At 39.5% G+C, this 27,763-nt stretch overlaps 1 protein-coding gene across 1 annotated transcript in view; it reads right to left on the reverse strand.

Annotated features, from left to right (window-relative positions):
- Nucleotides 1-27,763, reverse strand: part of LOC120568092 (extended synaptotagmin-2-like) — a 92,825-nt gene that overhangs the window by 45,236 nt on the left and 19,826 nt on the right. Inside the window, exons 3-7 of the mRNA XM_039815305.1 lie at nucleotides 26,932-26,973; nucleotides 23,248-23,382; nucleotides 22,199-22,275; nucleotides 21,527-21,599; nucleotides 17,726-17,815 (exon numbers count right to left, since the gene is read on the reverse strand). Of these exons, the coding sequence (XP_039671239.1) occupies nucleotides 17,726-17,815; nucleotides 21,527-21,599; nucleotides 22,199-22,275; nucleotides 23,248-23,382; nucleotides 26,932-26,973 (417 nt within the window). The remainder of the gene's footprint in view (nucleotides 1-17,725; nucleotides 17,816-21,526; nucleotides 21,600-22,198; nucleotides 22,276-23,247; nucleotides 23,383-26,931; nucleotides 26,974-27,763) is intronic.

Here is a 27,763-nt window from a genome sequence, read left to right on the forward strand (position 1 = left end):
AAGTGATTGTAACAGCACAGCAGTACTAAGTTTAGTCGTAACAGCAGCAGCATGGTAGTTGTAGTATTAAAAATTCACCCTGGTAGAAGTAGAAATATAAGGAGTGGTGCTGCAGTTCAAGCAGCAGCATAGACTGTATTAAAACATGGATGTAGTGTCCATAAAGAAGCCTGGAGTTTGGGTTCACTGCTTGCTACCATTTTGTCAGAGAATAGAGGCAAAAAGTCCTAATTTTAAAATGGGGTGTAGTCTTGATGGAGATGCAGAGGTGAGGAGAGCAAGCAGTGACTACCAGGCATGAGCGAGACAGGCTAAGACAGGGAGGCTCTATGTCCCAATAATCAGGATGATTTGATTTTTAAAGAGTAAACAAATCAGAGTATTAGTTTTATTTATTTTGTTCAGTGCTCAATCATCATCACACAAACTGGTCGAGTTCACAAGACAATCACCAGACTCATGTTGGAAGGCACTCAGCTCAAAATAACACCAGACCACGGACCATAAAAGGAGAGTGAGTCGCAAGCCAGCTGTCAAGGTTAATGTATATGTGGACTTAAGGTGGATTGACATGTCAGCACGTTTATGTTTTAAAACATACCATTCATAATGTAAGTTGGAAGGGTACAAGTAAAAGCCAGAGAGAGGAGGAATGTGTCTGTGTGTGTCAGTATGTTAAGGATTAAGAGTGACCGCAAAGCTGTTTTTACGGCTGAAGAAGATGAAGAGCAAAAAAAGTGATGAGTATGAAACTGCTGAAATGTTTTTGCATATATAAGTTATGTTTTCAAACCAAAGACTCATGTTTAGTGATAGAAATACTCAGACATATTGATGAAGTAAAAGTAGCAATATCACAGTACTCTTGTAACAGAGTAAAAATACTCTGTTACAAGTGAAAGCCATGCATTCAAAATGTGTCTAAATTTGGCTTGTATTGTTATATTGTATTGTTTGACCTGTTTGTAACAAAATATACTTAAAGTAAAAGGTACTTATTATGCAGAATATATACGTGTGTGTGTAAATATATATATATATATATATATATATATATATGTTTTTTTTATGGGGTTGGGACCATCAGTTGTGTTGTGCAGAAGTCAGGTTGATACACAGCCAACAGCCCTATTGGACAACTGTTAGAATTCATATTATGGCAAGAACCAATCAGCTAAGTAAAGAGAAACGAGTGGCCATCATTACTTTAACAAATGAAGGTCAGTCAGTCCGGAAAATTGCGAAAACTTTGAATGTGTCCCCAAGTGCAGTCGCAAAAACCATCAAGTGCTACAACGAAACTGGCTCACATGAGGACCGCCCCAGGAAAGGAAGACCAAGAGTCACCTCTGCTGCTGAGGATAAGTTCATCCGAGTCACCAGCCTCAGAAATCGCAAGTTAACAGCAGCTCAGATTAGAGACCAGATGAATGCCACACAGAGTTCTAGCAGCAGACACATCTCTAGAACAACTGTTAAGAGGAGACCGTGCGAATCAGGCCTTCATGGTCAAATAGCTGCTGGGAAACCACTGCTAAGGGTGGCAACAAGCAGAAGAGATTTGTTTGGGCCAAGAAACACAAGGAATGGACATAAGACCAGTGGAAATCTGTGCTTTGGTCTGATGAGTCCAAATTTGAGATCTTTGGTTCCAACCTGTCTTTGTGCGACGCAGAAAAGGTGAACGGATGGATTCTACATGCCTGGTTCCCACCGTGAAGCATGGAGGAGGAGGTGTGATGGTGTGGGGTTGCTTTGCTGGTGACACTGTTGGGGATTTATTCAAAATTGAAGGCATACTGAACCAGCATGGCTATCACAGCATCCTGCAGCGACATGCCATCCCATCCGGGTTTGCGTTTCGTTGGACCATCATTTATTTTCACGGGGGACACAGAAACAACACACCTCCAGGCTGTGTAAGGGCTATTTGACCAAGAAGGAGAGTGATGGAGTGCTGCACCAGATGACCTGGCCTCCACAGTCACCAGACCTGAACCCAATCAAGATGGTTTGGGGTGAGCTGGACCACAGAGTGAAGGCAATAGGGCCAACAAGTGTTAAGCATCTCTGGGAACTCCTTCAAGACTGTTGGAAAAGCATTTCAGGTGACTACCTCTTGAAGCTCATCAAGAGAATGCAAAGCAGTAATCAGAGCAAAGGGTGGCTACTTTGAAGAAACTAGAATATAAGACATGTTTTCAGTTATTTCACACTTTTTTGTTAAGTACATAATTCCACATGTGTTCATTCATAGTTTTGATGCCTTCAGTGAGAATCTACAATGTAAATAGTCATGAAAATAAAGGAAACCCATTGAATGAGAAGGTGTGTCCAAACTTTTGGCCTGTACCGTATGTATGTATGTATCAGTGGCGATTTCTTTAAGACTGCAAGGGAAGCTCAGCTTCCCCCAAAATCTCTAAAATGTAATGGTCAAATATGTACTATTGTGTTAACGTTTTATTAACTAAAATGCGTTAGAATACATTAATCTCGAAGACGAGTTGGTTCAGAATTAGCTGAATCGATGTCCTTCTCATACATTCCCGTATCGTCTCAGTGCATTTCCCTGTTGAAGCCTAGCGTCCGTTGATTTCAATGGGACTGCTTTGAGCAGTTTTTTTCAGCGATTCGAAACTAGACGGTCATTGTATAAATGCTGCGATTATGTCCCGCCCACGGACGCTCAGCGTCCCTGGGGGTCAATGGAGCAGTAGGCTGGCCTGGACGCTGGGCTTCTGCGTGATGATTGGAGGGTCTGTCGAAGTTTTGAATGACAGCAATTTTGTACTATAAAAAGTCGCCGAAGCTGTTCAACTTCAAGCAGAGCTCATCTCAGTCCCATCGTGGATTTTGCAAGTGTAGTTGAAAGACGAACTGCTGCAACCTATTTCTTGGTATTTGCTTGGCGAAATTGCTAGCCAATTTTCATCATACATTTCATACAATTATACACCACATTCCTTGTTTCAGTTTAACCTAATTCCCACATTTCCTCCTACGAGTTTAATATTGTTTTGTTACATCGTTTGTTCAATCATTCATTCATACAGTAGGCTAGGCTAGTGTTGTAGGGGTGAACTAGCCAGTTAGCAAACTGCATACGATGGCAGACAATGTGAATATAGTCGACCTGATTTTGGCAAAGCCATTTGAAACTCTTACTTACGAGGAGAAACTTAGAATTAAACAGCAGGGTTAGATCAACACTTAAGATTTATTTAGTGCAAAAGACAGGGCAAAGTAACAGGTCTGTTCAGATCTCCTGGTATGACAAAGCTGGCTGACTGGAAGTACCGTGACAAAGAAAATGTACTGCTGGCCATACCTCTTGATGAAACCTTCTCACAGATATTATAAATTAGTATTATAATAATTATATTATTATTGTATTATATTATTATATTATTTAATTATTACATTAATATTATATATATGTTATTATAATATTAATATAAATAAATGGACAATTTTTATGCTATAGGCCAAAAATGAGCTTCCCCCTTGAATGACCAGTATAGTGACAGATAAGGTGTATGTATGTATATATATAAATATACACATACACACAACATACACCACACACACACATATATATACACACACACACATATACACACACACACATCATACACATATATATACACACATACATACACACATATCAATACACACACATATATATATACACACATCACACATATATACAACACATACACACATACACACACAAAATCATACACACACACACACACAAACAAAACACAACAAAACACACACACACACACACACACACACACACACACACAACACAAGACACAACACACACAAAACACACAAACACACAACAAACACACACAAAAAGACACAAAAAAAGAGAAGAAACACAACACAGAGAAAAACACACAAAAAGAACACACACACACACAGACAGACAAGAGAGAACACACACAGCACACACACACACAACCAGACACACACAAAAAGACACAACACACACACACAAAAAAGGAGAGAGAAAAAAAAAGGAAAAGAAAAGAGAACAGGGAGAGAAAGAAGAGAGAGGAGAGAAAAGAGAGAAAGAAAAGAGGAGAGGAGAGAGGAAAGGAGAGAGGAAAGAGAAGAGAGAGGGGGAGGTATATACATACACACAACATATATACACAAACATAAACAAAAAAAAAAAACAAAAAAAAAAAAAAAAAAAAAAAAAAAAAAACCACAAAAAAAATATTATTATATATATATATATAGCCAGGCTCATTAGCGATGATTAGTGACTGGATTGATGAGCTGGAGAACTCTGTCAGCTATCATAGGTATAAAGGCAAAGCGAAAGTGTATTTATAATCATTTGGAATGGGAGGCTCAACAGGAGATCAAGCATTCTGCAACAGAGGTGAGGAGAAATCCCGAGTTAATGTTAGCGGTGCTGGAGAAGACCTATGGCCGCCCACCCTCTTTGGTTAAAGTGCAAAAACGCCGCAGTTAGACCCATTTGTTTTCGATACCAGGGTGTGGGGCACCTAGCAATGATGTGTAGGGGGATGCCAGCACAAACAGTTAGCGCTGATGGTAGGGGGGCTGCTGGTACAAGAACAGTAGGAGGAGAGACTAACCAGGGGCAGCAGGGAAACTTTCTCCCTCTGTAGTGGAGAGCCAAACTACGGACGGGAGGCAAGTGGGCTCAGGGGAGGCATTGGGTGATCACACCGAGTTAGCCGAGGCACTGGTGGGTCCGGTACAGTTTGTGGGATAAGGGGTCTAATGTGTCAGTGGCGTGCTCACTGAAAGTTTCTTTCAGCAACATTTCTCAAAGATGGATGAGGCTGCTCTGAAGGTGTGTGGGTGGCTCAGTTTGAAAGGGGCTCATGGGACACCGTTACCATATGTGGGGTAATTAAGACTTGATGTGTATATTGCAGGGGTGGTGTAACCCTAATGTGGGCTCTTGGTGGTAAAAGACTCCCCTGATGATGTCACACGGGAAAGAAGAAGAATGGTGCCGGGCATAATTGGGATGAATGTAATAAAGAAATGCAAAGAGTGTTCTTCCGGCCCCCTTGGTCTTTCATGTACTCCACGTTCATCTGTCACTATTGAAGGTTTCGCTAAAGTGTTATAGGCGAGACACACACACCAGACGGCCGACTGTCGACAGAAAAGCCAGTCGAAATGATCGGTCGGGTCCCCGAGGTCCAAAAAACTGCCACGGAACACACTGAGGCGACACCGACTTGAGAAACGTAATACGTCTCTTATAGCCTCTTCAACTGTTGTAGTACCTGCTGGGTCTATGTGCCTTGTTTCAGCCTCAGGGTTTCAGTGTAACAGCCCTGCCGGTCAGGCAGTAATAGTAGAAGTGTTAGGAGTGGAGGAAGGGCTGCTACCCAGTAACTTGTTGGTGTCCACTTCCTACACCCTAAAAAATGCTGGGTTATTTCATCTACCCAACCGCTGGGTTATGAAATGTTTTACCCATTATGGGTTATTTATATGGAAGTTGGGTTATTTTGTGCAACTCATGCGTTGAGTCAAAATCCATCAACCCAACATACATCGGTTGACCCAGCACTTGGGTTGTTTGTGCTTCGAACGTTATCAGATCATCACCAGAGTCCACACACCGAGCGCTTGTCACAGCAGAGAACCAGTCTGGTCATCCAACGAGGCAAATAAATAATAAAAGGTTTGTGTACACTAGCTACATGTCTAAATCACATTGTCTGTGTTGCGTTACCTATTAAAGTACTATCATTTATATTGTGAGGCTAGTTGGTTAGTTTGGCTAACAACGTAGCTAGCTAACGTTAGCCATTTAGCCGTTATCATGGAAGCATGGATAGCCTACAGCTTATCCGTTTGGTCTGAATTATATTAATGAATTAATGAAACAAGTTCATAATGCCCATGGGCATATGGTCATATTTATTGAGTTCACCAGGCTAATTTGCCAGCTAGTTTCAACCTAGCCAGGTGATTAACTATCTAGCTAGCTAGCTAGATAGTTTACTAGCCAACAGGCTGTCCGTTAGTTGCTTTGCTAGCTATATTATTTTAACTGGCTCTAAATGAACGCGCTTGTTTTTCCTGAAGCTTTTAATGTGAAATGTGAAGGCATAACACAGTGTTTGACTGATTAAAGTATGTAAAAACAGTGAGATAACCTGATATGTCTGACTAAATGCATGTATGTGCATTTATTTAAGTAATGTGGTGACCCACAATAGATACGAACAAATGCTTATTTTAAATGGCGGCCTGGCAAACGACAAGGGCCACTTGAGTTAACGGTTAAGAAATATATAATAAAAAGTTTGGGAACCACTGCTGTAGACTGTTGTACTGACAGTCGTGCCCTGAAAGCTATGCTGTGAGCAGCCACAAATATTCAAATATGAATTGCATTCATATAAAAACAATTTACATGCATGCAATTTGTCATATGAATTGTATAGGTAGAGAGGGAGGATTGTGATGCTAAATAAAATGGCTGTTATCTTCACATTGGATTACATTCTTCTGTTAGTCTGCATTGCTTTTACATGGTGATATCTGAATAGTTAATACAATAGCAATTGTATCTTTGCTTAAGCTCTTTTTGTGTTTGTTTCAGATCAATGGATAGCTTTGTCATTAACACTTTGACAGAGTGCCAGACCTTGTCGAAAGATTTAAAGGTAAGAAATATTTGTTTTCCCATCCACAGCATATCAAGTGTGCATTGCTACTAAAGCCCTTTTCAGACATGAATTCTTATGAAATATAATTTCCTCTTTTTTTCAGTAGCTTCCATGTAATGTGTCAAAGTGACTCCAATAGATGAGGGTTAACAATTGGACCATCGATCAGATCCTCGAAGAGTTCCCTCACCTAATGACCAAAGGCATGGTAGGTATAGGGAAATATGATCTTACATATGAGGATGCATTGTTTATAATGTTTTATTAGTGTGCCACATTGAATTGGTTTTAAAAATGTGTTTTCCATTTTATAGATTGCACAGGCTTGTCCTGCATGGGGATGCTGCATCAAAGTTGTTTGAAACTTGGTCATATGAAATGCCAGGAGGGGAGTCTAAAATGGTAAAGTTTATTCAAAGTAGAATACTTGCTTGCAAGTAGAGCTAATGGCTCTTAATAGCAGCTTTTTAATAGGAATTTGAATTTGTTCACTATAGACCTGTTGACTGTTGGCCTGTTGAATGTTCAGCCAGTTCATTCGTAATTGTTGTTTTGCTCTGAATGTTTTCCTACCTGAGTGATATGAACTGCACCAGTTCCACTATATTGTTGATATAATACATTTTTTTCAAAGATTCCATTATGTTTTGTTTTTGTATTGTTTAAGTGTTTATTGCATATATGCATAAATCTAGCATGTATTCTGTTCTAGGTTTGTAGTTTAACAGTTTCATTGCAATTTATTTTCTTAAATTGTACTGTAATGTGTTAGAATTAATCTGGGATATGGGTTAATTTTGCCAAGCATTCACCTATACACTATATAACAAATATGTAGTTGAATCAACCCAGAATTGTAATTAATTTGACCCAGCATTTGGGTACACTATATAACAAATATATAGTTGAATCAACCCAGAATTATAATTAATTTGACCCAGCATTTGGGTACACTATATAACAAATATATAGTTGAATCAACCCAGAATTGTAATTAATTTGACCCAGCATTTGGGCACACTATATAACAAATATGTAGTTGAATCAACCCAGAATTGTAATTAATTTGACCCAGCATTTGGGTAGAATATTTAACTCATCTGTTGGGTTAAAAATGACCAACCCATCTTGCTGGGTCAAATTAACTACTGTTGGTCCGGTGGAATAGTGATCCAGCGGTTGGGTTATAAAACAACCCAAGTTGGGTTATTTTTAACCCATCATTTTTAAGTGTGTATGTGTGGGTGCAGGGAGGAGTGCTGATGGTCCCTGTTGTTAATGTTGGCCATACAGATGTATGCTTAGAACCACGCACCTGCTCGTATAAGTGTAGCAGATGTAGTGGCAGGGGCTGTAAGCCCAGTGACATTCCAGGAGGTAGGGCCACAGGAAGTGGAGGTTTTAGTCCATATGCAGGAGGCAACACTGGGGCAGCAGTCGGCAGAGCCACCCAAGTTTTCACTTGACTTCAGTAGTGCTTATTTGGATGAGCTGCAGTTAGCCCAGGTGAGGAGGTTGCTGGAGGAAAGGACGTGACATTGAGGATGTGTGTAGACTATAGGCTACTCAACACCAAGACCCGAAAGGATGAATGAGTCAGAGTCAGAATCAGAGCATATGAGCGGAGTGGAGCGGTGAGAATGCCCCGCTCAAAGTTACATCAGGCCGCTCCGCTCATTATCGCTCAGCGCTCAATGCAGTTTGCTTCGCGCTCCACTCAAATCGCCCCCCGCTCCCTCCAAAAAAGGAAAAAATCTACATGTATATCACTTTTTGCTTAGACCACAGCCTTACCTCCTAAAGAACTAATGAGCAACAACATTTTTCAAATAGAAATGTTTTATTTCAAATTACAAATTAGTCAAAAAAATTCCTGTAAAATTAAACGAATAAATGGGCCTAATAATATAAATAAAAATAATAAATAAAAATATACATTAGGCCAACATTCTTATAACTGAACTTTTGCGCAGCGCGCAGGATTACAATTTTAATTGGCTTATATCAATTGTACAAAAAAAGACTGCTGTAAAATTAAACAAATTAATGGGCCTAATTATATAAATAAAAATATACAGGCTATAGGCCTACATCAAAGTTTTAAAATTAACTATAAGGCCAAAATTCTTAACTGAACTTTTGCGCAGAGTGCACGTGGATTTCAATTTAAATTGGCTTATGTTGTCAAACTAAAAAAAAAAAAAAATGAATTGCTTTCCTTATCTACAGTTCATTTTAGTTCACCTTCAAGAACACAAGTTTGGACAATGTCTGAGGCTTCAGACTCATGCGGTGGTTTCTTGAGAGCAGGCCAGCAGCGGAGAAAACCCTCTTGGCGCTCGCAGACCCACTTGGGATGCTGAACAATGCGAGCCACTTTAGACAGGCGGGGAAATACGTTGAGTTTTCTTTCCAAAATCGAATGACATCTGCGTCCGGGTTCTGTCTCGGGGATGAGAGGTAATTTTCAACTTCACCTTTGGCGTCTCCGGTAATGCGTTGCTGCTCGCTGAAGTATGACCCGAACAGGCAAGCTCTTTTTGGTTTAGGCTCGGGATTCAGGTCAGCGGCGGGTGGTGTGTCGGTCTCAGGTGTCCCACTGGGAGCGTTAATTTCCTCCGCTTCTTTTATGAGGAGGTCACGGATCTCCCCGAGTTTGTTGCATACAGACTCATCTTGGATTATCCATTCTGTCTTGAAACGGGGATCTAACACTGATGCTTAAATGAGATGTTTATCAGTATAGTATATTCCATAGCGAGTTGACATGTTGTTTGCCAATGTTTCTGCAAAAGCAGCGATGCCCATTTGAAGTGCAGTGTGTCATCGGTGAGCAGGGATTTTATTTCTGTGACAGCAGGGAGGATCATCCCCAGGTTCCCCAGCTCCTTCTGCATTTTTTCTGTGAGGTCTGCCAGAGGTGTCAGCACACTGACAAGGTGCGTCAGCTGGCGTACTTGATTCAGGGTGATGTTAGCAAAATTAGACTTGAGTTTGTATTGCCATAACAGGTCTTTTTGGAACAACCGGATGACCGACTGAATCATCCGAAGCTGGCTGCTCCATCGAGTGGCGCAGGCATTAGTGGTGCGGATCCCTAATTGGTCTGTTTCCTCTGTGTTCAGGGTGCTCTTGCGTACACTTTTCACCAGCTTGCCGACTTTCACTAACAGCCTATTAATGTTGTTGTGCTCGTTAACGGCATCTTTGATCGCCAGCTGAAGCATGTGAATGGGGCATCTCAGATGTAAATTTGACACAGTAAAGTACTGATTTATCATAGTTTCTACATTAGTTGTTATCACTTCCACATGGACTTGCGAGGGCGCTAGTGGTTCCTCATCCTCCTCTTCATGTTCTGCGCTGCTGCTGGCATCCGCGGTCACTTCACCCTCCGCCTCCTCTTCATTGCATGGGGAGGAGGTTAAACGCCTTGATCACGTTGCTGCCACGGTCACCGGCAATTTCCACTGGATGCGGAACGTCTGCGGAACGTCTGCGGAACGTCTCCGGAACGTCGACGGAGTCATTAGGTTTCCATTAAAGTCAGTGTGTGTATTTCCACAGACTGCGGAACCGTCTGCGTCCCAGTTCCGTCAGTTTGCAGTCCTCCGCAGCAGATACGCAGAGCTTCTATTTTTGACGGACGACGGAGAGCTCCGCAGCAGTTCAGCACACGGCAGATAGTGCGGGACAGGAAGTCGAGCACAGAAACAAAATAAATATCCGGTTAATTTTCTAAATAAAATACACCGTGCTCACGGCGGATCATATTTCCCTGAACTACACCTTGAAAACACAGCTCAGAGTCGTTTCCCCTCTACTCCTCTGGATGGAAACAAACTGTTGTTGGTTTTGTGGTTCTATTCTACCTGAATTCGCGAGAACTTGTGGGTCCTCGTGACTACAGCTGTCAGTTACGGCCGCAGCCGTTCCGCAACAAATCCGGACCCGGTGGGTATTGACGGACGGCGGAGCACGCAGCAGACACGCAGCGGAGCCGGTCCGCAGCTATTACGCATCCAGTGGAAATCCCCGGTCAGTGACGACCCAAATCACACGTCGTTGCACGTTCCAATATTTCAGTACACTTTCATACTTTTGATAAATACGATCTGCAGTGTGGTGCCTTTGTATGTGCTCACAGCCCAACAAAACCATGTGCCCCTGGAACGTCCCACCAATGAAACGATGCAACGATGCCAAGGAAGCTGTGCCCTCTTCTACTGGTCCAAAAAAAGAACGAGCCCATCACCATTTTGCAGTAGGTCTCGCAGTTTGGCTTCCATCTCTTCCAGAGCATGTGGCATGAGCGTGTCCCGTACGGTGTTGGAGCATGGGGGTGTGTAGCCCAGTTGAGCTGCGCTGGCGAAGTGTTGCATCCCTTCGCGTTCTCCTTTACTCAGCGGTTCATAGTCCATGTAAATCATTTAAAAAAATGCTACATCCAGCTCTCTTTTTCTCTCCCTTGTTATGGTTGGGCCTTTGCGTGCAGGGAAGAAACTTTTGAATTCCTCAACCGTTTTCTCTTGTTGCTGCTGCTCCTCCTCTCGCTCTATCAAATACAAATTCACGGACGACACAAATGAAATAAAACGAACTATTAGGCCTACTTGAATGACAAAACGAATTTGTTTGAATATTACGCTATATAAGTTACCGTATTCAATTTGCTAACCTTTTGCTTTTCTTCCCAGCGTAGCACACTTTCATGCTTTCGGGAGATGTGCCTTTTTAGATTCCAAAAGGAATCTTTACTTACTGAAACGATGTCTCCACATTTGTTTTCTTGTACCACATTGTCACTTTTTTTTTTTTTTTTTTTTTTTTTTTAAAATAGTACACCTGCATGATTTCTCATTTTCTTTTTTGAAGTACTTTTTGAACTCCATTATTGGGCCGAGTTTTGAATGAAAATAGTCTGTTGATGACAGATGCAAGACAGATGGATTCTGGGTCAGGCTTGATTGAGCATGCTTCAGACTCGTGCTGTGAGCGGAGCGAAATTGGAGCGGGAAATAGAGCGACGCTCCGTCCTTTTAAAAATGCCGCTCTGCGCTCTGTCTAAGACCCGCCCGCACGCTCCCGCTCCCCGCTCGACTCCGCTCACATGCTCCGATATATATAATATCATTGATAAATTAATGTGTTCATTCCTTTGATGTTGCAGCTGGTAAAGATGGAGCACATTTTATCATTTTATGTCTGTCCAGAGAAAATACTTTAACTTGTCCAGTAGTGCTCATTTAACCTAATCTGGTCAGCAGGAAAGCAAGAGGAGCTCATCATGTCTGAGTGCTGGCCATTGCACCAAATTGTGTGAATGTTCACAAATCAGTAAAGTTTCCTTTGTCAGTCAAATCTACAGGACACATGGGGGATTTACAAAATGTCAAGCATAGGCCGAGATATCTTGACTTTTAATCCTTAGTACAGCTCCTTAAAAGCTGGACCGTATATGTTGCATAATGTAACTTAATTTCCTCTGATTAGATCATTCCTTCCTGTTAGACAGCCATGTTTTTCTAACTCAACATCTCCAGTTTGTAAGATCGGGCAGCACGGTGGCCCAATAGTTAGCACTGTGGCCTCACAGCAAGAAGGTTCTGGGTTCAAATCCAGGTCGTTCTGGGCCTTTCTGTGTGGAGTGTGTATCTTCTCCCCATGTTTGTGTGGGTTTCGTCCGGGTGCTCCGGTTTCCCCTACCACCAAAACCATGTACTAGGTTCTCCGGTCAGTGCCCTGATCAAGGCACTGGCTCTGATCTGGAGTTGGTCCCTGGGCTGAGGGATGTGTTAAATGCAGAGAATGAATTTCGCTATGTGTATGTGACAATAAAGTACCCTTACCTATCGGCTTTCTGTTATAAATTTGTAGAGATACTCAAGTGTGTGAAATTGATAAGAGTTCCTCTTGCATGGATATATGAAAATTAAATGTATAGTATACATATGTGACCATGTGTTTCATGTTCTTGTGTGCAACACAGTGAAGTAGGCATATGTCTTTCTGTGGCCTAGTTAGCACTCTAGATGTAGACCAGAGCGTTGTGTTTCATGTTCTTGTGTGCAACACAGTGAAGTAGGCATGTCTTTCTGTGGCCTAGTTAGCACTCTAGATGTAGACCAGAGTGTACCACAATGCCATTCTGCCAGAATGGCACAGGAAGAAAATGACAGCAGTTGTGGGGGTTTCACAGAACCCATTAAAAATAACGGCACACAGGATATAATAATGCTTTCAATGTTGTAACACAATATGTGTGTGTGCAAGCGACTGAGTACTGAGGTTCTCTGAAGGCTCTTTAAATATTGTTGTGATTGTCTTAGAAAAAGAAGATAGAAACAACCATATTTAATTCATTTTATCACCAAAACTGGTCAAAGTGTTGGCTGACTTTTGCTACTATTTTTTTCTAGGTATTACTACGATATGTAAATCTAATGAAATCACTAAAACAATTAACCACAACAATACAACGTTGTTACCAAAATAATTGGATGGCTCAAAAGTTGGGAAGCAGGAAACTGAAGTTGCATTCAAGTTGAAACATGATGACATTACTAATTATTTAAATGATTCCTACAATCACAGGTGCCTGAGAAATATGGCAAGAGAAGCAAATGCATCCCTGTTATTTAATTAATGGTAAAGTAAGTGTATTAAAGTAAGTTAAGTTATAGTGTTGCTATCCCACTTTTTTTCTTTTTAAAAATAAACTTATCATCATGCATTCCCTGCAATCAGGAGATTATATTTAAGCATCTTATATCAATGATCATATGACTATTTTTAACAACTGCCAAAAACAACACGCCACAGCATGCTTTGGCTTTTAATCCCAGTCTGTTAATCTCCACAGTGTACTGACTGTTTAGAAAGGTAAGAAACATGTCATTAAGCTTAACTGCAATCCTAAACTGAAAATAAAACATAAGAAAAGACAGGCTAGTGTATGTTAGGTGAACCTGTTTGGCCCACTGACTCCAGCCAAACTTTAAATAAGCAAAAAGTAGGATTGTACTGTCGCCCATAAACTGAACAGATTTATTGTTAACTAACTTTGCCAGCCTGGCGTTAACGCGCTGATCGGACAGGATTCAGCTGTGGAGATGGTGGGATTTAGATTTGGGATGTAATGTACACAAGTGTATTTAATCCAAGATGTTAGATGGCTCAACAGTGCAGGAAATTTGTTTTAAACTATACGATTATGAATCTTGTTTCCCCATTTTAAAACATAAACAGGCGCTCATGCTTACAATCACAGGGGAATAATTAAAGGAAACTGCAGTTTTCCTTGAACTATTAGCTGATGATGAAGATATGCACTGTGAGACATTATTTGTCAGCCAGGTACAGATTTTTCATGTTACCAGTTGATCTACGGAAAAAGCTGCTCACCAAATAACAACGCCTAAAAAAGGAGCTTATCAGTTAACTCCACCCAGATGCAGAAGATACAAATAACACATCTATCTGGTGGTCTGGATGTGGTAGAATTAAGCAATGGCTCATGACAGGCCATGGTATGTTGTGATTATATCACAGCTAAGGGGCGTTGTTCAGCCAACCGCGATGGAAAGGTAAAGCGGTGAAAACATTCTAAATATAGTACAGCTGCACGATATGAGGAAAATATGCGATATGCAATAATGTTGTTGAATATTGCGATAACTATATAACTTGCGATAAATAAACAACATATATTAAAGTGTGCTCAGTTCTGCTTTCAGTATTCTGCTAAAATACAAAAAAATGCTTGTTGAATTTAAAACAAATGAAAGGAAATCATTTCCAACATTCTTTCATTGAACATTGAATGGAGTATAAAAGGCACGACTAAAAAAGAATAACATTTACATTATAAAGTGCAGTTTTCCACTGATATTTGCTTTCAACTAACATTAAATGTTGGAGTGTCTTTTTTATATTGCGCTGATGTGTATATTGAGCTAGTTGATATTGCGATGACGATAAAAAAACTATATATTGTGCTTTCCGATACACGGAATATATTTATTGTGCAAAGGAATATGAATCATAGCTATTGAATGTGGTTATTATATCACGGCTATGAACCAATGAAATTGCTTGATTTGAGCTCCCTTTTTATAATAAAAACGGCTTGCTGTGGGGACGCTCCTTGGCTGTGATATAAACACAAAGTACCGCGGCCTGTGGCGAGCTATTGCTTTATAACGGTTATCAAGTTTTGGCAATATCTAATTTAAATAGATTTTTATAAATAGTCATGTTCAAAATAAAATAGGCCGTCTGAAGTTGCTATGGAACATAGTGCAGTTAACGTTAGTAGCTAGCACAGACTTTCTTTTGCTTACGGCTAAAGAAAGGCACACAATAACACAAACTACCTAACTGATCTAACAGCAGTAGAAAAAGAACTGATCGATGGAGGCAGCATAGAAAAGAAACTCCGTTTTTTGCAAGGTAAACTTGCTATTCTTATCAATGGAGACAGGTGGCTTTGAAGAGAGCATAGATAACGTCAAAAGTGCTGTTTGACAGCAAGTTAAAGCAGTTTTATATTCTAAATATAGCATACACAGGGATACTTAGCCTATTTTAACCAGCTCTGTGTCATGGCAGTGTGTGTGCAGATAAATAGATTCCCTCTGTGGCACCACTATCAGCTGGTTAGTCTATTGTTGTTGTTTTTAGAGATACTTCTTGTGCAAACTACTTTCAAATCATAGCCGTTGTATATGGTTATTATATCACGGCCAGGAACCAATCAGATGATTGATTTGAGCTATGTTTTATAATTTGAGCTATGTTTTATAATTTTTTGGTTTTATAATTTTTTAACCATATGCCGTTGTATATGGTTATTATATCACGGCCAGGAACCAATCAGATGATTGATTTGAGCTATGTTTTATCATTTTTATGTGATCGTGTGTGTGTCAGCAAGGACCTGCCTGAGATCTCCACACCTCCACACAGACTTCTACTTGATTCATATACATTAAAACACAAATTTGAGTGTTGCTGCTGACGTAACTAATGCTTCCTTCTTCTAAAACATCTTACTCAGACTGAAAACTGAAAACACATTTTTGGAGAAGGAACAATCTCACATCAAATCATATGAAAGCCTATATCTGGAAGGTAGAATGTACTAAGGCAAAGGAAGGAAGACAGCAGTCAGAGAGAAGGAATGCACTGATAAAGAAGGACTGGGGAGCTGGGCAGCGTTCAGGAAGTGGAGAATGCTGTGGTTTGGTACAACTGTACAGTACAAGCTGAAACATAATAAGGTATATCCATGCAGTATTAATTTGTGGTTATATATATATATATATATACATACATACATACATACACTCACCTTAAAGATTATTAGGAACACCTGTAAGATTTCTCGTTAATGCAATTATCTAATCAGCCAATCACATGGCAGCTGCTTCAATGCATTTAATTCAATTCAATTCAATTTTATTTATAGTATCAAATCATAACAGAGTTATCTCGAGACACTTTACAGATAGAGTAGGTCTAGACCACACTCTATAAATTCAAATTTAGGGGTGTGGTCCAGGTCTAGACAATCTCCTGAACTCCAAACTGAACGTCAGAATGGGAAAGAAAGGTGATCTAAGCAACTTTGAGTGTGGCATGGTTGTTGGTGCCAGACGGGCTGGTCTGAGTATTTCCCAATCTGCTCAGTTACTGGGATTTACACGCACAACCATTTCTAGGGATTACAAAGAATGGTCTGAAAAAGGAAAAACATCCAGTATGCGGCAGTCCTTGAAAATGCCTTGTTGATGCTAGAGGTCAGAGGAGAATGGGCCGACTGATTCCACTCATCTCCACTAAAAATAGGAAAATGAGGCTACAATTTCCACGAGCTCACCAAAATTGGACAGCTGAAGACTGTAAAAATGTTGCCTGGTCTGATGAGTCTCGATTTCTGTTGAGACATTCAGATGGTAGAGTCAGAATTTGGCGTAAACAAAATGAGAACATGGATCTGTCATGCCTTGTTACCACTGGGCAGGCTGGTGGTGGGGGTGTAATGTGTGGGGAATGTTTTCTTGGGTATCGTTTAAATGCCACAGCCTACCTGAGCATTGTTTCTGACCATGTCCATCCCTTTATGACCACCATGTACCCATCCTCTGATGGCTACTTCCAGCAGGATAATGCACCATGTCACAAAGCTCGAATCATTTCAAATTGGTTTCTTGAACATGACAATGAGTTCACTGTACTAAAATGGCCCCCACAGTCACCAGATCTCAACCCAATAGAACATCTTTGGGATGTGGTGGAACTGGAGCTTCGTGCCCTGGATGTGCACCCCACAAATCTCCATCAACTGCAAGATGCTATCCGATCACTATGGGCCATCATTTCTAAAGAATGCTTCCAGCACCTTTTAGAATCAATGCCACGAAGAATTAAGGCAGTTCTGAAGGCGAAAGGGGGTAAAACACAGTCTTTGTACGGTGTTCCTAACAATCCTTTAGGTGAATACATATATATAAAAAACATAATCGTGTGCTAGTACCCAGCATATCAGGGGAACTAGCAGGATGCCGGTTGTACCAGTTTCCATTTCATATCACATGACATATGCACTCCTGTAACTTTCACCAGCAAAAAAATATAATAAAATAAATAATGCCGTGATCACGGTGATGATGTCATCACCACGGTAGTGTCACGTCACTGCCAGTATTGCATTGATGCATTTATTGCCACAGCCCTAAGCAGGGGACATGATGTAGCCGGATTGTAATTTGGTCAGAAACAACAAGTCTCTTGCAATTTTTGGGTAGTGCCAGCCATATGATAGACTGTCATCAACAATCCCCCTTACTTGCTATAAACTGTGAAAGACCAGCTTGGATCAATGATACAGGGAGCAGCAGCCCAGGACCAAGCGAGAACGTGTGAGGCAGACAGCCCCCCCACAATATTCGAATAAAAATTTTCAGGTTTGAATGTTTTACAATTTGAATATGTATTATAATTCAGAATATATGTTGACAGCCCTACAAGGTACTCACTGGTTTCTTGAGGAAAAAGACGGACAGGGCTCCGATCAAAGGCATGGCCCCCAGCAGAGGCTCCATCACCACTCTCATCGTTCCATGAAGCTGGACAGAGGAAACAAAAACATTATGGATCAGTCACAGTGATGGGTCTACTGTATACATTTTATTATCACAACGGAACCTATTTATGTTCATGGTCTTTTTTTATTGAGTGAAGTGTTCTATTAGACTACATGACATCTATGTCTTTAGAGATGGCCACTATAGACTTTTGAGATGAGGAATGTTAACAACCATGGCTTTACAGAAGTGTCATAGATGTTGGCAAACTAGGTGAGAAAAGACAACAACAAAATCTGACATTGAGTCTTTTGATTTGGGCATCTTGAGTAATAACAATAATAATTTTATTTGTATTGCACTTTTCAAAACCAAGTTACAAAGTTCTTTACAGTAGAAACACTGAATAAAGACAAGATCCTTAATTAAAATATAAATAAAATAAAATAATTAAAAATTAACAATAAATAATACAACAATAATAGCAATTAAAGTGCAAGCAGCAATGAACAAGCCCTTGCCCCTCACAGCATGTCGGGGGTACTGGCGGGATGCCGGTTGCCTGTAACACTTCCTCTGTCCACTATTTGGCGCTAGAGAACACACACTAATAATAGGTTATGTTGCTGTATATCATGTGTAGAACACACCATGAAAATTTCATGTGAATCTGATGAGGTTTGTCACATAAGGCTGACCTCCTGTTCCCAGTAGGTAGCACTATGACCAAGCGTGCCTAGTGCTTTAATCTAATCAACACACTGGCCTAGTTCTTAAAAAAACAAGGCCAAACATTTGGCTTTCTCCACTGATAACACTAAGACTGTGAATATAATAATAAGACTGAAATGCTGACATAATAAAATTTTTCTGGTGCAAAGAGTCACAAGGAGAGAAGATCTGGGCTTAAATCATCTGGGATTTTAATCAATTATCAACTCTCAAACAAAAAAGTGATGATTATAGCAGAGACAAAAAACTGGAGCAGGTTGTTTTCATGTTAAACTGAAATTACAGATACAAGTGAATGATTCTTAAGAAAAAAGTGATAGTTTCCCCTCAGAGATTTTTACACTGCCTTCTCAGTGGTTGCAGTGACTCAAACCTCAGATATGTAGCCTGCCTGTCTGCAGCACCAAATTTGGTCATAGCTCACTCTGAGTAATCAAATACCAACGTTTTGCTTATCAAACTGGCTGCAGTGGAAAGATTGAGGATAGCAAATTTGTTTATTCCCAACACCCAGCTGCCTGAAGGGGGATGCTTTATAAATCATTTGCATCAGAGTATTTGTATCACTTAATATTATTTGTGTCAGCATTCATTAAACAAAAGAAAGAAGCTCTCTTTTCAGTAACTGACATGACAAAACAGGAGAGAGTTAGTGTACTCTGATAGTATATGGGAAGAAAACACCTAAAGACCTTCTTTGAGTGTGACTCATCATTCCTGATAAGCTCAGGGTTTCCCTCAGCACTTTGCAGTTAAGGCAAGACCTTAAGACACCTAAGCAAGACACGCCTGCCGCGCCTTCTGCCTTAACTACGTCGTCAAAAATAAAATGTAAAATGTATTTGAATGATATCCGCCATGTTACTCAACGTCCTGTTTTCTCCCTTTCATTTCAAACCACACAGTTGACAACCTGCAGGTGGGGGCGGTGGAGACAGGCTCGGACATACACGTAGTGTGGACTTGTGTCAGTCTCGCAAGCGGTTTCAGGAAAGTGGCTGCATGTGTCCGACAATGCACAAAACATTAACCGGTACAAGCCTACAGCTGTTCGCGGACACGGAGTGCAGAAAGTGTGTCAGAGCCTCCTGGACAGGTGAACTGAGACTCTGTTTCCTGCTTGTTAACAGTTAATGATCAGTTAACATTTAATTTCATTGGGCTTTCTTTTGGAAGGCTGGCTGCCAAAAAAATTGCACCTTACTAGCTAATTAATTAGCCTGAGGCAAATGCTAGGTATCAGTAAACAGAAGTGACGTGGTGGCTGGCATCTGGAGTGTGCGCCAGTGTTTGTGTGTGTGTTTGTGTGTGTGCGTGTGTGTGTGTGTGTGTGTGTGTGTGTGTGTATGTATCGGCCTGCCCCCGCAAAGCTCCGACCTGCAGACAGCAGAGGAGCAGAAGAAAGTAGCTGCACCTTCACCAAAATGAAGACTGAAAAACAGAACTATTTTGGTACAAACATTTACTCGCCATGTGGCAGATAGACACATAGATATAGATAATTTATTAATTATATATTATTATTTAAATTTAATATGAATTACATTTTAATAATATTAAATGTAGGACAGAGTAACCCCCCCCAAACCCTAACCTTATTTCTCTATGTAAATCTTTCCCACTCTTCTCTCCACTCACTTTCTCTCCCTTTCTTTCTCAGCAACAGCAAATATGGCCTGATCTTCTGCAAACAGCCGAGTGGATAACGTCTCCTTTATCAGTGCTGTGTCAACACATGATGTAAAAGTGTCTCGGGGCAGGTCAGGAATTAATATGGTGGTCACGGTCAAAGGAATCATTTATACTATATACAATTAATAAGGTCTCTTTTTATCCTCTAAAATTATATTAATATGCTTGTTCATGTGGGTCAAGTTTAAATATTTGGTGAATAATTGCACTGAATTGACTTGAACATACTATGTAAAAAAACTGCTCATTTAAAATGATTTATCATGGAAACTTTCTACAGATTCACTGGTTCCAGCATCTAAAGGATTTGCTGCTCTTTACTTTTATATAATTAATAACTTAATATCTTCAAGTTTTGGACTGTTGGTTGGACAAATAAAGTAATTTGAGCACTCTTTATGTGACATTGTGAAGAATAAAGATTCAATTAATTGAGTAATCAAAACGACTAACTAAACAGTTACTTTCAGTAAATCAGGAATTATTAGGAATATAAATTATTATTATTATTATTTTTATTATTATAATATAATAAATTAGGAATTGACCGATGTGAGATACCTGGGCCAAGTATCAATCCCAAACCACTGTTTAATCAATGCATTTTGTTCTTCTCTGTGTGGAAGTGACCTTTTCAATGCAGCAAAAAATTGGTCAAAACTTTAAATTAAAATTCCAGTATATAATGTATAAGATATATAAACATAGAATTGAATTTAAAGAGATCGGCCCCATTGTCATCGATACGATCGAATGATCCAGCTATTGGAGTCCGTATCGGCCCAATATACGTTCAGTGTGTCCCTGTTGATGGCTTTTCTTCGTTTACAAAATGTGTCCATCACAAGTTCCATGAACTCAATTGTCTGTCTTCATATTACTTGTCTCGTGCAACCAACAGCCCAATGATAATAAATAAGATAAGATTCCCTTATTGTCCTCGCATTATACACACAATGAGATTCAGATGCACTACCTGAGACAGTGTTGTATAATACAGTATAATGACAGTACAATAATACAAAGCAGAGAAAACAGCAAAATCTCACATTTGAGAAGCTTAAACAAGAGAATATTTGTTATAGTTGCCTGAAGAACTTGAAATGTACTTGAAACTATGAATTGTCAGAATAGTTGACCATTCATATTCGGCTGAACGTATATTTAATTATTGGACTGATAGTTGCAGCACTAATGATGCAACATGTTGGAGCTGGTACCGTTTGTATTCTTTGCTCTATGTGACCCTAGCTAACATAAGTGCATCGTGACATTGCATTAAAGTTACAATTACCACTTAACATTGTGCATTCCACACTGCAGTCATACCTGTATACTTTTAATTCCAGCTCTGCAATAGTATTTCTTGATGTCCACATCAATCTCTGTATTCCCGACAAAACTACAAGGAAGAAGAATGCAATAAGAGGAATAATGTTATAATGTGAAAGCGAGGGAAAAAAGAAGGGAATACATAGATATAACGTACATTTTTGTTTTCATGTTTTGCCTTTGTATTCATCTGGAGCACACATTTTTCATTATTAAAAGGAAAAGGCTGGTTTCATCAGTAGTGGCTCACTGGTGACGACTGAAGACGCAAATCTTTAAGTTTGTTTCCAATTTAAGAAAGGCTCAGTAACTTCCTAATAGCTGAGCACTGTAATTTTTAAAAAACATTACTCCAACAGGAGTAAATAGTGACATTAACTGCTTGGTAGTGGGATCAAGTCATTGTTGGTTTTGGTCTTTTCATTGGGATTGTTGACAATAAGAAAAATATGGAATATCAACAGCCTTGTCCTTTTAGAAACTATGTGATCAATGGTAAAGCCAAGAGGTGTGAGAGGTTTTTATTCATCTATGTAACCAGAGAGGTCCCGTTGATAACATTATCCTGCCAGCGAGAACTGTTCAAGTAGACAGACATAAAAACATACCAAAATACAACAACAGGCATGCTTCTGTAAAAACACATTTTAAAGTATATTGACTGTGTACCTGATCTCCATGTCCATAATGACCTGCCTCTTGTCCACATTCTCTGTGTAAACTTTGACCCCGTTCACTCTCAGTGGCTGCAGAAAAACAGATAAGACAAATGGTTGCAAGTGAGCAAATCCCTCGCAGAAATCTGACCAGACTCTAGATTGAAAACTTTCAGATCTGCTGTTTATTATGATGCTCTGCTTTGGATTTGTCCAAATATAACTCAGTATGCGGTTTAAGCAAGAAAAGACAAAACGGACAAAAAGACAGTTTGGGACGAAAAGAAGAGCAATGCTTTTCATAACAGAAAAACAGCTTGGATTCACTTTGATGCTGTCCTGTTCTAAAATTGAGACGGAGATTCAACAGCAACAAACTAGACAAAAATAGAAACACAGCAATAAAAGACCTGAAAACCTACACTTTAAAATGAGCTATAAGTAGTTGTATTAAAGAAGCGTACTGGTAATTACCTCCGACAAGGAGCTTCTGTTTTTGGTTTGGTTTGTTAATGATTAAGATCCTTTTTTAAACAAAAAAACATCCTCAAAATTGCAATCACTGAAGCCACAAAAAAACAGTAATTTTATTACCGGTATCTAAAATACGCTTCATTCAAAGAGAGACACAAAATAAAATGTTTTGGTTCGTCTTTCCAACAATGACAACTTCAGTTACATAGTAACACATAATTTACCGATTTACATGTGAAAATATGTTGGCTCTATACACGCTAAAAGTATTGCTTTTTTAAATGGGGTCTGGTGGGTTTAGCGCTAGCGACTTCAGAGCTGTTTCTGGTTAAACAAAGAGGATTTTACTCTTTTTAAAAAAATGTCTGTGTAAGAATCATTTCCATAATGTTGTCAGAATCTTATAACAACAATCTGAGCCTGTATGTGGCAAAAACTGCAGTTTTAGTGTTTAGTATTTCATATTTCTTTTTTTGCTTTTATTGTTTCCACTTGGAAAAAAGTGCTTTAAACAGAGAAGTATAATATGTAATAGCTCTAGTAAAGGTAAATATCATCCTGACAGTCTTTGTGTTGTTATCTGGGCACCTTGTCGCCCATGTCGATCTTGGTGAAGCAGAAAGAGCTGAGATGAGGGTTAGCACCCTTCACAGCCGGCTCGATGGTCTCTCGGAACAGCTTGTCCACAAACTGGCAGATAAACGGCCACATCTGCTTCACCGTCTGATGGAGAGAGAGAGAGAGAGAGAGAGAGAGAGAGAGAGAGAGAGAGAGAATAAGACAAATATATTGACCAAATCCCATATAGTCGATGCCAGGGTGGAGCTACGACCGGTTTCAGGTGTCACATTCTTGGGAACAATGTTACAGTAGTTGATACACCTGCATTTCAACCATTGGAGAAGGCTGTTTTATTGCATACTAGTGCACTTTCAATACACTCCATCCTGAAGAGGAATTGCTATGTTCTCTTTTTATTTAAAAGACAGTGAATGATCTGGAGTGTTTGGAGACACTAGAGATTTATGTTGCAATATATTAATGTAGTTCAAATGATAAACAGTACAGTGACCAGTGTGCTGTATTAACACCGGACAGACACTCAATAAGTGCATGTAGACAGACTTCTGCAAAACAAACCAAACTGAGCCATATTATCTTTTGCATGAATAATGTTACATTAATAAACTCGGAAGGAAAACAATGGGAATTATTAATGTATCTGTTAATGGGCCACATACTGGCACTGTGAGGGCTTTACATTCCTCTGTCTATCCTCTGCTGTTCAGTAACCCAGTAACACTGGAATCTTTACGTCTGAGAGACAAGACGGCATGAAAGTGTGTTGAGCAAACAGTCAGGAATGTTCACCTAACATGCTCTTTTAAGGGTGTGGTCGATCAGCTGTTCAGAAAAAAGGGACTTATGATTGGAAGGATACTGACAGACAGACAAATTCACATGAGCACTGTTACACATTGGTAAACAGTTTGTGGTTTGCTGTGGTCCTGAAGGAAACCTCATTCTTTCAAATTGTGCAAAAAGTTAAATGTAAAGCAGTTGTACTGCTTCAGTTTGCTTGAAGTGGATAAACTGTAAATCATGAACATCAGAATAAGTAAACATTCCCAAACACATGATATATCAACAAACATGATAAATGGGAGAGACAGCATGTCTGATATTATTTTAAATTGCACAATTTAGAATGTTGTGCAATGAGGCTGGGTTACTATGGCTTACTCCACAGCAGTAATGTCAAGCTGGCAATGATAATAATATTAATAATTAATTAATTAATTAAGATCTGGGCAACTGGGGAAAACCCACACAGACATGGGGAGAACATGCCAATCAAATGGCCCAGGACGACCTTGTTGCTGTGAGGCCAGTGCTAACCATTGGGCCACCGTGCATCTTGGCTCTTGTTGGTCTCGCAGTCATGCGGAGCCTTACTTAAGGCAGGTCACAGTACTTCAGGACTTGTGTAAGGCAAGTAAATGCTATTTGTGCAATCTATGCTATTTGCTGCAAATCTGCCAATATGCACTATTGTATAGTGTATACTTTTTAACGATGTGTTGTGTTATGTGTTTTGTACTGTATGTCCCTTTGATGTACCGAATACCTGCAAAATGTATGACATCAGCCTCAACGGTACTGTACTTTATTTTATTTTAAGTACTAATTAGCAAATGGTATCAGGCTAACACACTACACTTTGTAGGGAACATGGTGAAAATTATACAACATAGTTTATATTTCAGCATAGGACTTTTATTTTAAATAAGTTTACTTCATAATGTCTAAATAATTTTTCATTATATTGAATTCTTTCTTTTTTATATCTGTACTTCCTGTACTTTTTTTATGATTATGTTCTGCTGATTTAGTAAACTGTTTATTTTGTTGTTCTTATTGTCATCTAATTTCTTAAAATGTCACTGAATCATGTAGTATCTGTAAGTTAATTATTGTTTGCCTTTTTTCACTTAAATTGAGGACAGGTCCATTGTATATAAGCCTATTGCTTCTTGACCTCTTCTGTCACATCGGTTTTATTTTTATTATTTGGCTTTATGCTGTTGTATGTGTGAAAATAAAGCATCAATGATCCTTTCCCCTTTGAGGTACAGTCGACTGTAACTGTCCCTCTCCTTCCTCTCTCTGGGTGTTGCTATTCTCAAACTCTGTTCTCTTCGGGAAACAACAACAGCCTTTGAGTAGCGAGCTACACGCTGACAATGGCAACTTTTGAAGAAAATTTTGATGGTGCAGGAAGAAAGGCCTGCTTGGTTCTTTCAGGGAACGATTGTAAAGATTTACAAAGAATATGTTTAGGTCATTTCCTCTCTAACTGGGAGGTTTTGAGACAGACTGGTGGGATTGCTGTTGACGAAGTACACACATTTAATATTGGATGTGGAGTTTTCTTTAGCAGGGTGCAAATGTTCCACCAAAACAAGTTCCTTCCTGAGACTATTTAGCAGAGCCACCATCGCTGCGTCTGGAGCTTAGCACCGCCCAAGACGATTGTGATTCGTTTAAAGCAATAGCAACCACCCTGTTTTTTTACTATCCCAGAATGTATGTTGCGTAGCCAGACCTTACTCCTCAGCGCCGTGGAGCTAGAGCTGGCTATGTGAGACTACTAACAAACTGACACTAGTCACATCTATCAAACAGACAGATGCAACACAAACACAAACTGTTATTACTCAAAAACACACAGATTCCTTTTTTTTTTTAAGGAGCAAACTTATTTTCACCTAGAAATAATTTCACATTTTTAAAAGTTGTTATTTGCTGCAAGATGTCGCTGACTATAGTTTATTGTAAAGGAGCACAGTAAAGTAAAAATGGGTATAAAATGTATGACCTGTGTCTAATCAGTTTATTTAGCTGGCATTGTGTGCATTAGATTTTGCACCTTTTTGTTTTTTGTTCATTTGCTTCTATATATTTGCACGCTTTCCCACTTTGTATTGCAACTGCTGAACATCAATTTTCCTCAGGATGAATAAAATATTATCTTATTTTATCTTATCTCAACTAACCCTTATAAAATAAACAAGGGTTTGAGGGCTTGTGTAAAAAAAGGTAACCGCAGGATTAAAAGTAAACACTGAAAAAAGAATACTGTACAAACCAAAAAAATACCCAATGAACATTTCACCAAGCTAAAAAAAAAAAAGAAAGAAAATAGTCAGCCTTTAAAGCCATCATGGTTGCTCACTGTACTTCATCTTCAGTTGGTAAGCAGTATAAAATGACAGTCAGCTGGAGTTATCACCCTCACAGAAGAATTATGGCAATTCTGTGCTTTGAAGGGGCATACATCTTTCTTATTGCCCCTTTAAATCAGACTGGGTGGTGTAAACAAACGATAAAAGTCCAATACTACTTTAAAACCACTATGTCATGTTTGGATATTAAAAGCTATTTTCCTGTCCATCTACATCCATTACCTTCTTACTGGAAGTAAACATTTACAGTAAGTGTGCTTCCACTCCTCTCCATCTCTCTATCACTCTCTGTACCTCCCTCTGTCTCTCTCTGGTTCAAGGTCCAGCAGAGCTCCACATTCAGATCCTATTTATATACCACTACCTGTGTGCCTCTGCTACCTAACAGGTTTACAGCAGCTGATGCAGAGCAAACCAGGGGGTTAGAGGAGAGAGAGATACAGTTTGTGTTTGTGTGTGTGTGTGTGTGTGTGTGTGTGTGTGTGTGTGTGTGTGTGTGTGTGTGTGTGTGTGTGTGTGTGTGTACCTTATTCAGCCACTCCACTCTCTCCACATCTGGATAATGGACCTGAAATAAGAGATAGAAAGGCAAGATTAAAAAGAGAATTGGGATTTGTATCCTTAGAGAAATGCCATCAATGCAGTCAATAGGTCAAATTAGATCACATTTCTGTTGCTTTGTTTTTATCTTTTTTCCTGTGATTTACATCCTGGTGTAATGTGACTTAAGTTTTTTAGGTGCTGCAGTTGACTAAAATTACTACAATCTACACTGTTAATGTGTTCATCCAGCTGCAGATAATTTTGTACCTGACTAAAGAAAAGAAAAGATGGATTTTGAGTGTCCCAAACTTCATCCAAATGCCCAGACTTTCCCTCCATGTAAAACACTTTTAAAAAGCCAAATTGCCTCACAATTCAAAGAGCAATGGGATATGTTTTACACATTCAGGGGGATTTTACAATGAAGGCAAATTGAGTACCGCCTATTTAACAGAGATCTGCAAAAATAGTGCTGTCCTTGAAATCACTATGTAGCATCCTTTCCTTTATTGAGATGACCAATATCTCTGATATAAAAAATAAAGCATGTAAAACAACATAATAAGTAATGTTCCAGCCCATTTATATCAATGTAGCTAGACTTATATCTGTAGAACCAAGTACAATGTAACTAATATCTAATAAAGGTGAACATTTCTGATACAGCTCTAATTACAACAGATGGCTCAACACATTCCATCCTCTTTGTATTATGTATCGGTCTCCCCTATCAAACGCCAGTACTCTTTGGCAGAGCACCCTGCCCCTTTGACAACACTGCAACATCCAGCAACACTCTAAGACACTTGGCAGTT

The sequence above is a fragment of the Perca fluviatilis genome, chromosome 11 (assembly GCF_010015445.1).
Source record: "Perca fluviatilis chromosome 11, GENO_Pfluv_1.0, whole genome shotgun sequence".
Taxonomy (NCBI): Eukaryota; Metazoa; Chordata; class Actinopteri; order Perciformes; family Percidae; genus Perca; species Perca fluviatilis.